The sequence below is a fragment of the Eurypyga helias genome, unplaced genomic scaffold, assembly GCF_000690775.1.
Source record: "Eurypyga helias isolate BGI_N326 unplaced genomic scaffold, ASM69077v1 scaffold13696, whole genome shotgun sequence".
Taxonomy (NCBI): Eukaryota; Metazoa; Chordata; class Aves; order Eurypygiformes; family Eurypygidae; genus Eurypyga; species Eurypyga helias.
Window position 1 is genome coordinate 29,449 of NW_010256081.1, and position 12,628 is coordinate 42,076.

General features: G+C 47.2%; 1 protein-coding gene across 3 annotated transcripts in view; it reads right to left on the bottom strand.

Annotated features, from left to right (window-relative positions):
• Window positions 1-1,836: 1,836 nt before the first annotated feature.
• Window positions 1,837-12,628, bottom strand: part of ATG13 (autophagy related 13) — a 15,474-nt gene continuing 4,682 nt past the window's right edge. The window contains exons 8-17 of one of the 3 annotated variants that reach the window (XM_010153535.1): window positions 12,319-12,417; window positions 11,477-11,567; window positions 9,010-9,108; window positions 7,840-7,950; window positions 6,609-6,742; window positions 5,292-5,409; window positions 4,517-4,594; window positions 4,118-4,234; window positions 3,537-3,665; window positions 1,837-2,363 (exon numbers count right to left, since the gene is read on the bottom strand). In XM_010153535.1, the coding sequence (XP_010151837.1) occupies window positions 2,286-2,363; window positions 3,537-3,665; window positions 4,118-4,234; window positions 4,517-4,594; window positions 5,292-5,409; window positions 6,609-6,742; window positions 7,840-7,950; window positions 9,010-9,108; window positions 11,477-11,567; window positions 12,319-12,417 (1,054 nt within the window). In that variant the 3' untranslated portion in view covers window positions 1,837-2,285. The remainder of the gene's footprint in view (window positions 2,364-3,536; window positions 3,666-4,117; window positions 4,235-4,516; window positions 4,595-5,291; window positions 5,410-6,608; window positions 6,743-7,839; window positions 7,951-9,009; window positions 9,109-11,476; window positions 11,568-12,318; window positions 12,418-12,628) is intronic. The other 2 variants (XM_010153536.1, XM_010153537.1) reach the window with 2 other exon arrangements.

Here is a 12,628-nt window from a genome sequence, read left to right on the forward strand (position 1 = left end):
ACAGCCAGCTGATCCGTCAACGCCTTGTGTTGCTTCCACCCTTCTGTGACCTATAAACCAAGGTGGCTCTGGCTCTGCGGATCAAGTACTTGGTAAGGCCCGTGTAACCCGAGCCCTCCTGTGAGCTCTTTACGGTTGTCGTGCATCTGACTTTGAAAGGATCCAGCAACTTCTGTGTGAGGCTGCCGAGGAGCTGAATTGGCTGAGTAAGCCAAGAAGGTTCTGGTGAGTAGCCTGCCTTCAATAAAGCTCTGACCTAGAGCTTCCGAGCTCACGTGGCCTCCCGCCCAACTCGTCACCCAACAACCAAGCTGGTGAAGTTCAAAGCGCTATGTCGCTCTGCCCGTACGGCAAGGTCTGTTCTGGTCTTGGTTCCTTGCTCTAGCAGCAGCACAGAACTAGCGTTCTGGAGAGGAGGTGGGTTCCTCCATCCGCCGCCAGCAACCCCTTCCCATTAAGGGCGCAGCTAAGCTGAAGAAGCTGCCACGTGGCGCTAACTAGAAGGCTGGTTACTCAGCCCCTCCAAGGAAATCAAGATGGTTCCTCAGTACTGAGCAACACAGCCTCACTTCTGGAGAAAGAAAGGGCAGAAAAGAGAGGGTTTAGGACAGTGAGGGGTCTCGCTCACCCCAGTTACATGTGGGAGGAGAGAGAGAGAACCACAAGAAGTCCTGCCTCATCTAAGTTTCTGTTCAGTGTCACTTCCCCATCCTTACGTCAGGCAGAAGCCATGCAACAGCCAAGTCAGCCACAAAGCACTGCCAGCCAGTCACCCCGCTGTCAGCCACATCATTACAAAAATAAAGTTTCAGCTCATCAAAAGCCAGCTGATTAAAAAAATACCATAAGCTCCCCCACCAATGTGCTTCTTTAAAGAAGCTGCCTTCTGAACAGCCGAAGAACCCGGCACATCCGCCCACGCCCATCAGAAAACAGCTTTTTACCACGTCCCTGCCATGCCACTCCACTGAGGCGTTTCCTTCCGTCAGTGGGCCCTGGCTGGATGTAACGGACACATAGTCCCTCCAAAACGGAGTTTTATATTAGAATAATCAAGTCTGTCTTAGAAAATAAATATCGTGGATGTTTTCCCGCCAAGAGAGACCAGGCTCACTGGCCAGGGTTCCAGGGCACGCTTGCTGTCTGCAGTGATCCAGGGCAGAATGACCCACTACTACAGGGAAACAGAACATCTTTTAAATATAGGGTTTCTTTAAAAGCAATAAATATTTCTTGATTCTTAAGATCATCTATTAACCATAAAGCAAGAAGGTTTGCAAGGGTTAGAGGAAAGAATCTTGGACTCGGACTCCTAGTTACATAACCCTAAAGAAATAGGATTCCTAGTATTTACAGTTACAGGTCAGAAGCAGAGACTATGAATTCAGCATCATCACAGCTGCTACGCGCAGGCTGGCCAACAGCCAACGCGGGTAAACGCGGCGTGGCCCAGCGTCGGTGCACTCGGGAAGGAAACGTGGGAAGCTCTTCCGTAGTTTCCTTCCTGCTTCTCAGCCATTGTTAACGGAAGGCCTCGCACAAAACAACAGTGCGGGGACCCAGTTCCTCAGAAGCAGGAAAACAAAAGGTAACTCGTGTTACCACAGGTCCCAGAGCTGACGTCTCTCTCTGGGTTCTCTGGGTGCTGAAGTCAGGATAAAATGCCCCGTTCTGCAGAATGGATGTCCTGGGCTGAAACTGCTGAACAGGTCCCAAAGCTGACGTCTCTCTCTGGGTTCCAGGCACGCGTGCTGAAGTCAGGATAAAATGCCCCGTTCTGCAGAATGGATGTCCTGGGCTGAAACTGCTGAATCTGCTGAACTCACAGCCCCTGGAAACGAGCAAAAGCTTTCTATGCTCTAACAGGATCAGAGACTGTAGGAAAAAGTCCGATAGCAAGAAGCTACACCTAGGGAACTTACACCATAGGATCTTTGGAGGAAGCATGTGGCAACTTTTCACAAAGCCCCTCCACACGGAACAGAGACTGAGGAGAAAACAAGTTTCATACACTGGAGTTTGACTTCCTGTGTTCCTATTGATGTCTTAAACTGAAAACTGGCTGTGAGCAGGAAAAGCGGTCCTGGACTATGCGGTGGTGCAGCTGAGAAAAACCAGCAGATGAGCCAATTCTGCTGCTGGAGAGAGCAATCAGAAAGCTCACTTGATGGAAGGAACGAGTCAGTCAGACAGAAGGCAGAGCACGGGCGATAGAGGTTCACCGACGTCATTCTCCAGGATGCCTTGAGGAGGAAGAACTGCTGCAGCGAAGCTGGAAAACAGCTTCACTGCAAGGTTTCTACAAAGGCATCAAACTCTTTGACATTTTTCTCGTGGACTGCCAGCTTCTCTGGTAACGAGTCCTGGAAGGGTAAAGAAAGGTGCAGATCAGGGCTCATTCACAGCAGATAAAAGGAAGCTTTAAACACATACTCTACAGTAAAAATTCTGTTTGAGTCATGCAACCCCTCTCTGCGGCTCTGGGCTCCCCTTCCCGCGTCAGGAGTCCTCTGGCAGCACTCAGTAAGTGACCCTGAGAGGGGCTCTCTGCCCATGGGGTGTGTGTGCTGCAGGAAGAGCAGTGCACTGGGGCACCTGGCTGCAGCACAATGATCTGCTCTTGTCACCGCCTTCACCAAGTCACCTGCAGCTCTTACCCTCTGGTATTCCCTTTTCCCCACAGCATGTTACAACACCTGGGAGCCCACTGCAGCACTTGCCCAGACAGGACTTTGACCAGCCACACCAGGATCGTACCTCTGCTCAGGCTGCAATACCAGGCCTGGTTTGCCTGAGGTAGGATCAGGTTTGGGTGTTTCAGTGACAGGCACAGTAAACATGTGGCAGCAGCTTTCAGCTTGAAGATAAACACACCAGTTTCAGAGGCTCAGGTGTGCCCCAAGCAAATCTGCATTTGTCTGGAACAGATTAGTGAGGGACCCCCTTTGGGCAGGATGTCCCTTCTGACAAGCGCAGGAAGGACATGGGCCTGTTGAGGTGGCTCCAGAGGAGGCCACAGAGATGCTCCAACGGCTGGAGCCCCTCTGCTATGGGGACAGGCTGAGAGAGCTGGGCTTGTTCAGCCTGGAGAAGAGAAGGCTCCAGGGAGACCTTATAGCACCTTCCAGTACCTGGAGGAGGGCTTAGAAGAAAGATAGGGAGAAACTTTTTGGTAGGGCCTGCTGCAGTATAAGAGGCTTTAAACCAAAAGAGCGTAGATTCAGACTAGATGTAAGGAAAGTATTTTTTACAATGAGGGTGGTGAAACACCGTAATGGGTTGCTCAGAGAGGGGGTAGATGCCCCCTCCCTGGCAGTGTTCAAGGCCAGGCTGGATGACGCTTTGAGCAACCTGGTCTAGTGGAAGGTGTCCCTGCCCATGGCAGGGGGGTTGGAACTAGATGGGCTTTAAAGGTCCCTTCCAACCCAAACCATTCTGTGACTCTACGAAGGGACAACTATTTTCAACCTAGGAACAGGGAGAGCATGACAAAGTACATACGATTCCCCACAGACACAAATTTCAGGGTTCCATACCAAATCCTCTGCCATGGACTGTGCTCCAATGTCAATGGAGAGGCTGCTGAGTTGAGGGGGGTTCTGAAACTCACGGTAAAACGTCCCCAGGTCCATTGGAAGAATGTCATCTTTTGAAAATGCTGGTTTCTAGAATCAACGATACTGCTGTCAATTCACATTCAGAGACACTGGCCTCCTTTTTGCCATAACCTTGGGTAAAGTAATTACCTGCTACCAGTAAACATCTTGGCATTACAACTGTTGCTGCAGCAACGCAGATCAAATAACCAAAAACCACCCAAGACCTGTGCTTGCCTGACCGCTTGGAAGAGATCATTTCCTTGAAATCTGGCTCCTTTAGGCATTAGAGAGAGGACACCAAGCCCAGGTTTTGGTAGGGAACAGAAAGTATTTAATTTGTAGCTGTTAGTTCTGAATATCAGCGTCTTTGCGGTTTGGGGATTATCGAGATCTAGTTTGGATCTATGAACCAGAGGTCTTTTCCACCCCCAGTTAAAACTACTCATTTGCAGCTGTACCAGCACCTGAAGCCCATCTAAGACGCAGGTGTGATGCGAGAGGACGACGAGGGCACTTACAAAGTCAATCATTACAAAGTCATCATGGGTGTTCCCTGTGCTGCTGCCGCTGGAGCCCTCCGAGTGTAAGCTGCCTTGTAGAGGAGATTCGGTTTCTGGGGAGTCAGGAGGATTGACCTGCCCAAGAAATCAAAGACGGTGAGTACTGACCTTACGATCGCGCCTGTCTGTCTGTTCTGATGGCGTGGGGGGCAGTTAGGAGGCTGGGCAACAAACACATACTGTTATTTGCATGTCTAGAGAGCCCCAGCCTCAACACCGGAGGTTTCTTGAAACCAAAGAAATCTGAATAACTAGTTCTTTGCTCAAAAAACAAAGTGTATTCAAGGTAGGGAATAGCATGGATGTTGCGTAAGGGATGCTGAGAAAGCACATATTATACCTCTGGAAGAGGCTTACCATGGGGTCGTTATCTTCCAGCTCAACATTCTTGGGAGCAAACATGGCAAAAGGAATGTCTAAGTTGGCCATGGTCACCTGAGGAGATTCAGCAAACAGAATTTCACTAAGATGCTCTGCTTACCCAGCACAGTGTTGAAACTTTGTCAGGCCTGCTAAAAATCGCCCAAGATCATGTCAGCAGTTAGGCAGGAGGCTGACAACCTCATCTAAAAGCCATAAAATAGATGGTACTCAGCTGACCTAATGCAGATACGTACCCTCAGGTGGGATTGCTTATATACATCTTGTATAATGTAGGCAAGGATTAACAAACTGCTACAAATTCCAACAATTCTCCTTCATCCATCCAAAAGGCCTAGGAGAGCAGCCCTAGGACCTGCAGATCTCTAAGGTGCCCTAGCTGAGCTTAAATGCTTCCTTACTGGTGATGAGCTGGTCTACTCCACGTCCCTTCAAGGAAGGGAGGCTTGCTACTAGCCTCCCCAGTTTATGAACCTGCGGTAGATCACGGGGAGACCCAAGTGGAGTATCGAGTCTTCCATACCCTAACAGGGTGTTGGCAAAGTGGGGCAAAATTCAATGGCTGTCACATCCCAAAAGGATTTTATGAAAAACAAGGCTATGACAAGACAAGACCTTGTAGGGTAATGCAGCAGGCAGGAATATGCACTCTGTCTCTGGGGTTGCCCTGGCACTGGGGTGCTTTTTGGCTCCTCTGTGTCAGAACAGCAGGGTATTACGGTGCCCTCTGAGACGATCTACTGCTAGTTACCTGGTTAATGGGTTTGTTGACAAAAGCTCCCACCTTCCGGATAAAGATGGTCTCCAAAAGGTCATGCGGGGAGCCACACTTCCCTTCACTGCTGTTTGATACGGTTTCTGTGTCCTCGCTGGGGGAGGCAAATCGACTAATTAGTGACTCATGGCACAAACAATACAGCCAAATCACATGATTTACAAGACTCCTTCATTTTTCTGGATTTAGTCCTAGTCTTGGAAGGACAACAGAAATCTCTGTCCTTGTAGCACACCTTCCTCCTCAGTCGTGAGCACAAAAGGGGAGCGGGACACTTGCGGAATCAGATTCTCATTTAAAGCTGGACGAAAACTATGTAGGTGAATGAAAAGTTGCTGCCAACTGAAATAGGCTTTTCTTTTTGGAGACTTTGAACTTCAGAATGTGCTCAGAAATTCCTGTTCGTCGCTATCAGTAACACAGCAGTCACAGATCCATCAGGAGGCGAGGGCAAGAACAGGAGTTGTACCTGTCACTCAGGTGACAAAGGCAGCAGTCTAACACATCACAACAGCCGCTGCCAATGTGATTCATTCACTGCATGACTATTAGTTATTTCTATGACCTAGGTTTGGGGTTTTTTTTTTCCTACCACAGGTATTTAGAACTTTAAAACAAACAAAAAAATGGCAGAGTCTTCTGGCAAGGGGACTATTTAGACAGCACACCCAGGAAAGTGCTAGTGCAACTATGATCTTCGCTTCCTCGTAGCAAAATCTCTGCTTGAGTCAGAACTATGTGACCCCAAGAGAGACTTCACAAAAAACCAAATACCATGACCAAAAAAGAGAAGTGTTTAATTAGCTGAGAGGCAGGCGATTTAGGGCAGTTTGAGGTTGCATTGTTTCCTTTTAAGTAACTTTGTACCCGAAGTTTCTCCATAAAACAGTGAACCTATTTGCGGTAACTACAGCTGGTTTGGGTAACAATTCACATTAAGTCTCTGGAGAGTTTAAGCCTCGCTTGTGAACTTCATCTTGTTGGCTGACAATCAGCAAAAATAGTAAAGAGATTAAAAAAAGAAGACGATAAAGCTGAGAATAAAGTTAAAGCTGACATAACAGGAGTTGCAAGGATGTTACAGTGACCAGGAGGTGCAAGAACATGGGCGAGACTGTTGTTAGGAGAAAGGCTGAAAAAGCCCCATCAGAGAAAGCTGCTAGTTGGTTTTGGGGATGGGAAGACAGTAGTTAGGCTACAAGCAATAGATAAATAGGGGAAAAGAAGAAGTTTTATCTTAACAGGATTATAAATGGGCTAACACAAGTGATGGATTATCTAAAACCAACCTACCTACTAGAAGGAGTAGCTGCTGAGTAGTGAACTCCATCCAATGGGGTGCACATCCTCTCTTGGTCAGCTTGAGTGCCATGTGTTGGCTGGCTAGGAAGTGGGGGAACTCCCCCCTCTTTGCCTGGACCAATCAACTGGGATGGAGAGGAACGGTGAAGTTAGAGATCTCAAACTCAGGCCCACACCACAGTGAAATACAGATTCTGTCATATTGGCACTAGGTTGTGGGGTTTTTGGTATATGACTGGGCTCTAGCCCCCGTGAGACTGAGAGATGATCACCACCACACAGACTCTTCTTTTATTCCCTTTCTACTCTACTCCTCTCTGCTTCAGACCTGTTTCACACTGCGGAGCGCTCTGGCCCTCTGCTTCAAGGGGGGGTGTGTGGGTGGGGCAGAAATCATATCCTCCTGCTACGACCTCATCGCTCTCTATGGCTTCTTGAGGAGGGGAGGTGGAGAGGGAGGTGCTGATCTCTTCTCCCTGGGTTCCAGTGACAGGACGTGTGGGAACGGTTCAAAGCTGTGCCAGGGGAGGTTCAGACTGGACACCATGAAGCACTTCTTTACCGAGAGGGTGGTCAAACTCTGGAACAGGTTTCCTAAAAAGCTGGTGGATGCCCCAAACCTCTCAGTGTTCAAGAGGCATTTGGACAATGCCCATAACAACCTGCTTTAGCTTTTGGTCAGCCTGGAATTGCTCGGGCAGTTGACTGGATGATCGCTGTAGGTCCCTTCCAACTGAAAGAGTCTATTCCATTCTACCATCACTGTGCCAGCAACACTCTGGTGTAGCCGCAACATCACAGTCAGAGACTTCTGTCTACTTTGCTTATTTTGTCTGATGAACAGGTGCAAATATGCCTGTATGGACTGTCAGCATATCCTATGCCTAGGCTACAGCACTGGGCTTGGACAGCTACAGGGGCAGCAGCTCTGTAAGACAGCCAGTTTGGAATTGGTGACACGCTGGTGCAGGCAAACAGGTCTGGTGCCTGCTCTCTTGGCACGGTTTTTCCACATGAACCTTACCCCAATAAAGTCAGGGATGCCAAGGAGCCAATTTCCAGCTTCTGTGCAAGTTTGCTTCCTCTCTATTTACCTTACATTCTTCTCATTCCTGAGAGACAGGACTCCAATGCATGCACTAGTTTCAAGGCCTCTCTCAGATGTACAAGTGCCACAAATGGTTGCAATACCAGCCACGCTTGTTCTACCCTCTACAAGTACCTGGTGAGGGTGTGCAGCATTCAAGCCACCAGCAAAGAGGACAGGATACCCCATGTCAGCTGATCCAACTCCCAGGGCAGCAGGCTGATAGGAAAGACGAGAGCTGGAAAGCTAAGGAAGAAGAGAAGAAACACAAGAAGGGCAAAGGGAGAGGAGAGAGGAAGGGGAATGTCCCACGGTCTGAATAATCGTCAGTCACTGAAGAAGGAACAGGAAAAGTCAGAGGCACAACACAGCACAGCATTTCAGGCTGGCAGAAGGATGCTAGATTTTCATTGGAATCCACAAGAAAGGTTCTTACTCTAAAAGGTTGTTGTTATTACAGGGGACTAAGTCTGGGCCTTGACGAGAAAACAAGACCCATTTCCTACATACAGAGGAGGAGGCCATGCAAGCTACGACTGACATCCAGTCACAGGGAAGCTCTGCTCTTCAGGCCTGTTTCACATACTGGAAAAAGCCTGAAATATCATGGCTAATATTTAGTATTTTTCCCCAAAGCAAGTGCATTACCCATGTGTCTGAACCCATTCCCACTGCACATTAAACGAGCTTATCTTCAAGGCTTCAGCCAAAGAATACCGAGTCCTATTAATGTGCTAGGTAAAGAGCACTGGGAAGCTAACCCTCATGAGATTGCTTTAGGAATGAAGTGCTGCAAGTAGTGAAACCCAGGAGAAGGTCCTTACACACCCCAGGCAGAAATCTAGCTGGTCAGATTAAATAAAACTTCTCCTGTTTCAGTTTGCATGACCTCAAGCAGAACCCTTCTTCCAGAGCTCTGTGTGTGACGCTCCAGCAGCGCCAAGGCTGACATCGCTCACGGGGGCCTGAATGGTCAACAGCCCTTTTACTTACATGAGACTAGTTAAGCTGACTACGCAGGTTCTAGGGACACTGGCTGTTAAGAGAAAACACTGGGCACTGTGCCTTACTACTCCCTTTCACTAACAGCTGTATATTTGGGGGTGTTTGTCCTGTCTCTGGGAGACCTGCAAAGGCACTTAAGCAGCCTGTTTCTTTAATGTTCCTGGCCCATTTGGGGTTCACCAGCCTTTACTATGCACAACAAACATTCCACATTGTCAAATTTGTACTTCCCTGTGTTCGTTCTGTCACGCCAGAACTATTATCTGGCCATGAATATAGCATATTCTATTGACAACTCACTTGATGTGAAAAGGCCAGTCCCATCACTGGGACCTTCAAGGTGTCCGTCACCACAGGAGGAGGGGTCTGAAAATGTGCCTTTGTGACAGTAAAAACACACTGTGCACAGACACAGACACACAGAGGAAACAAGGAAAAAAGAGTGAGAGAGAAAGAGAGAGAGAGAGAAGGACTTCAGAGAAGAACTATAAAGAGTTGGATGAACTGAATGCTAGTAAAGAGGTTTTGGCTGCAGCAGCCACACCTGCACACAGAGCGGAAGTCTCAGTATTGCCAGAAGCACATTAATTTTGTAAAGAATTGGCTGTTTCCCAATCTCAGTGAACCACTCAACACAGGTAGTATTTTAGACTCCAGTGAACACTGACAGAAAGCAACTGCCAGAGACTCTGTTCCACAGCTAATTAGAATTGGTACCCACCAATTAGCATGGAGAAGGCAAGCGGATGCCAGAAAAAGCCAAGAATAATTTTTTTTTTTTTTGAATATACACATTACATGTATTTCAATTCTCTCCATCCATACATGCTCCTACTCTTCCAGCTTTCTGAGGGATCATATCTTGGCAGGTCTGCACTGCACCTTTAGAATAAGGCCGAACCCAAACTAAGGTGCAATTCCAACACACTGATGTGAAGAGTGAGCTCTGTCAATGGGAGTGATGTTCCAGGAGTAAGCACTGTTATCACAGAGGGAACTAATGCAAAAAGGGCCACCCAAACCTGATTCAGTCCCACACCTTCTCCCAGTCGTTTTCCTACCAACATTTTTCAGTTTTAGGAAAGCTTCACTCCTAGCTATCACCTGTAGCCAGACTTTCTTCTGAATTCTGGGCTACTCCATGACACGCAGAGACGCGCTGTATAAGCTCCCAAGGAGAAGGTAACACCTATTTCCCTTGTATCATGCAGGTTGGGCCTTACTTCTGCTGGCAAGGCAGGCAGAGATTTGGACAATTTGCCTACAAAACCACACATTTCCCGGTATTTTCCTGCACATTAAGTTGTATAGAGAAAGCTGGAGAAAGAAACTCACATTTTTTCCCCCCTTCTAATTCACTTCAGAGACCACCATGGTGGTGGTCAGAGACAGCCTAACTGTGGTAATGGAGACTGGCAGTTGCTTTCTAAGTAAGTGCGCGGCATGTGGCAGCTACGAGCCACGGGCAAAGCAAGAACGGAGGCTCATCCTTCATGTGAATCCTCAAGGTTCACCTGGTTTCATAAAGCTTTCCCCTCAGTGACTGCAAACCTTCATGTCCCCTGGGGAAATGTCAACTTCAGTGTATTCACACACGCTATTACTAGTTAAGTGACACTGGCACTAGCCAGCCAGTAGAAATGTCCTTTATGAAACCTTCTGCGTTTAACCCGTTCTGTGAAAAGGCAGGACACAACTCGGGCACAAACTCATCTCCTGAGCTGCGTATTGCAGAGTAGGAAAAGCTTTCTTCCATCGGACTTACCGTGAGCACTGGCTAATTAGTTCAACCTGACACCCCGTCACCCAAAATCCACTTGGCACAAAAATGCTTCCTAAGAAAAGCTCATTTCTAGCTCATTTGTACAGTAGAATACATTCTGCTAAACTGGTCCTACTAATTCCTCAGAAGGAGTGGAAAGACACATAGCAAATTCTTTCAGCATTCCAATTATACTTTGTTCTATGTTTCACATTGTCAGCAAAAGAGATTTAGAGTCTTTAGATTGTCTTTAAAGATCAGTAGAGCCATCTGCTTGGCTGGCCCACAACACATTCCTGAATATTTAAAGCTATAGGACAACTGCAACTCTGGCCAAGTCTTCAAAATACAGAAATGTGGAGTCACATATGTAAGGACAGTAACAGAAGGAGGAATTAGAGTTTCTGGGGTTTTGATATTCAGGAGGGAACCATTACCTATTTATTTTAAAATTGAAACTTAAAGGAAATCTGCATGGGTAGGTGGAAATACAGAGTATTAAGTCCCTCGTTCAGTACTGTGACCCAATTTGTTTGCTGGTAACATATTCCCGCTGCTCCAACTAGTTTTAGATGGTCCAACAAAAACAGGTTTTGTCTTTTTTCCTGTTTTTCTGTTCTGCAGTGCAGAAAGTATGACTATGCTATAAGCATTTTCTTGGTATGCTGCTGCCTAGCATCGATCTCTTGAATTCCTCTTCCTGAAGGATCAGTACGGGAATGTTAAGTACATTGCTATCCTCTCAAAGCACATCTCAGCCCAGCTAGAGGAGTAGGTTCTTTTAATCTCTATCAGTAACTAAGCCATTCTAGTTCCCTAATGTTTTGTTGAAATTATTACCTAACTAGGATTTACTCAGAGCGTAACGATACAAATAAGCCACACGTTACACGTGAACCAGCAGCAGGAGGCTGCTTGTTCGCACAGTAGTTGGTGTAGGAGAATGCACGCTACCCTAACTGTGATTGTTCTACCCAGGAGTAAAAAGAGCATGGTTTCTCTTACCTGAGATGGAGGAGAAGTGGAAAAAGATGTGGTACACACTTCTTGTGAATCTTCTATCGAGGGGTACACTGCACCATTGTCCTCACCAGCTCTAAAGCAGCAAAAAACAAAGAAAGGCTTTCTGACTGGTAATATTCCTTAAAACAAGCAAATAGTAAAACACACTGGGACAAACACTGCAGGGAGACTGAGAGTATTTGGGTGGAGTTGAAAGGAGAATTATGAAGGGCTCTCACCTACTTGGCAGAACTGAGGAAAACAAGGCATGAAAACTGTAATTTTCTCTAGGTGTTCCTCTCCTACCCCCAAATAGAACACTTCCCTCTGTGGGTTTTTTTTTTTTCACTAAAGGTTTTGTTATACCATCTAATGCTAGGGGCTTTGGTGTTTAGACAACCACTGTCACACAATACGACTGGTCCCAACCTGCGTGCCCTCACGTGCATTTTAGAGAAGACAAACCTCTCATCTACAAAGAGAAATTAAACTCTGGTCTTTTCCCAGCTGAAAAACCTGGAGACACATGCTTCTGGACACGCAGCTCTACAGCAGGATTAACTGTTACGCTTTCAAATTCCTAAAGACAGCCAGGGTTAAACACCCTCTGTATCCAGGTGTGTCTGTAAGGCATTTGGGAAAGTGCTGGGGCTCACTGCAGTCAGTCTTCTGGATATGAGGATAAAAATGCACCCTTCCACATATGCTCAACCATGTCAATATGACTGACACTAACACTCCAGTATCCCTTCCCATTCAGCCAGCAAATAGTGGAAAAGGCTCTCTGTTGGGGCATAATTGATGCCTTTGCCATGGCCCATGACTTCAAATTGGCTTTTCCTCACCTGTAATTGCAGGGATGCATGGGCGAAGAGCTGGGATAGGGACGGTCCACAAAGTGATCAATGATAATCCCCATGATAGGAGGGGTCCTCTCAAACTGCCTGCAAGGCAACAAGCAATGGTGTTATTGGCTTCTTATCTCTACTCTCATCCCAATTCATGGTGCCCTCGGAGAAAACCCTGGTGTCTGTTAACGGGACCAGAGCATCTTTACAATTCAGCCCTGCAACTCCAAGCATGCATCAACAATTTGGAGTTCTAGAGTCTGGCTCAGGGCTACCCAAATACTCCCCTTGCTGCAAGACTTGTGCG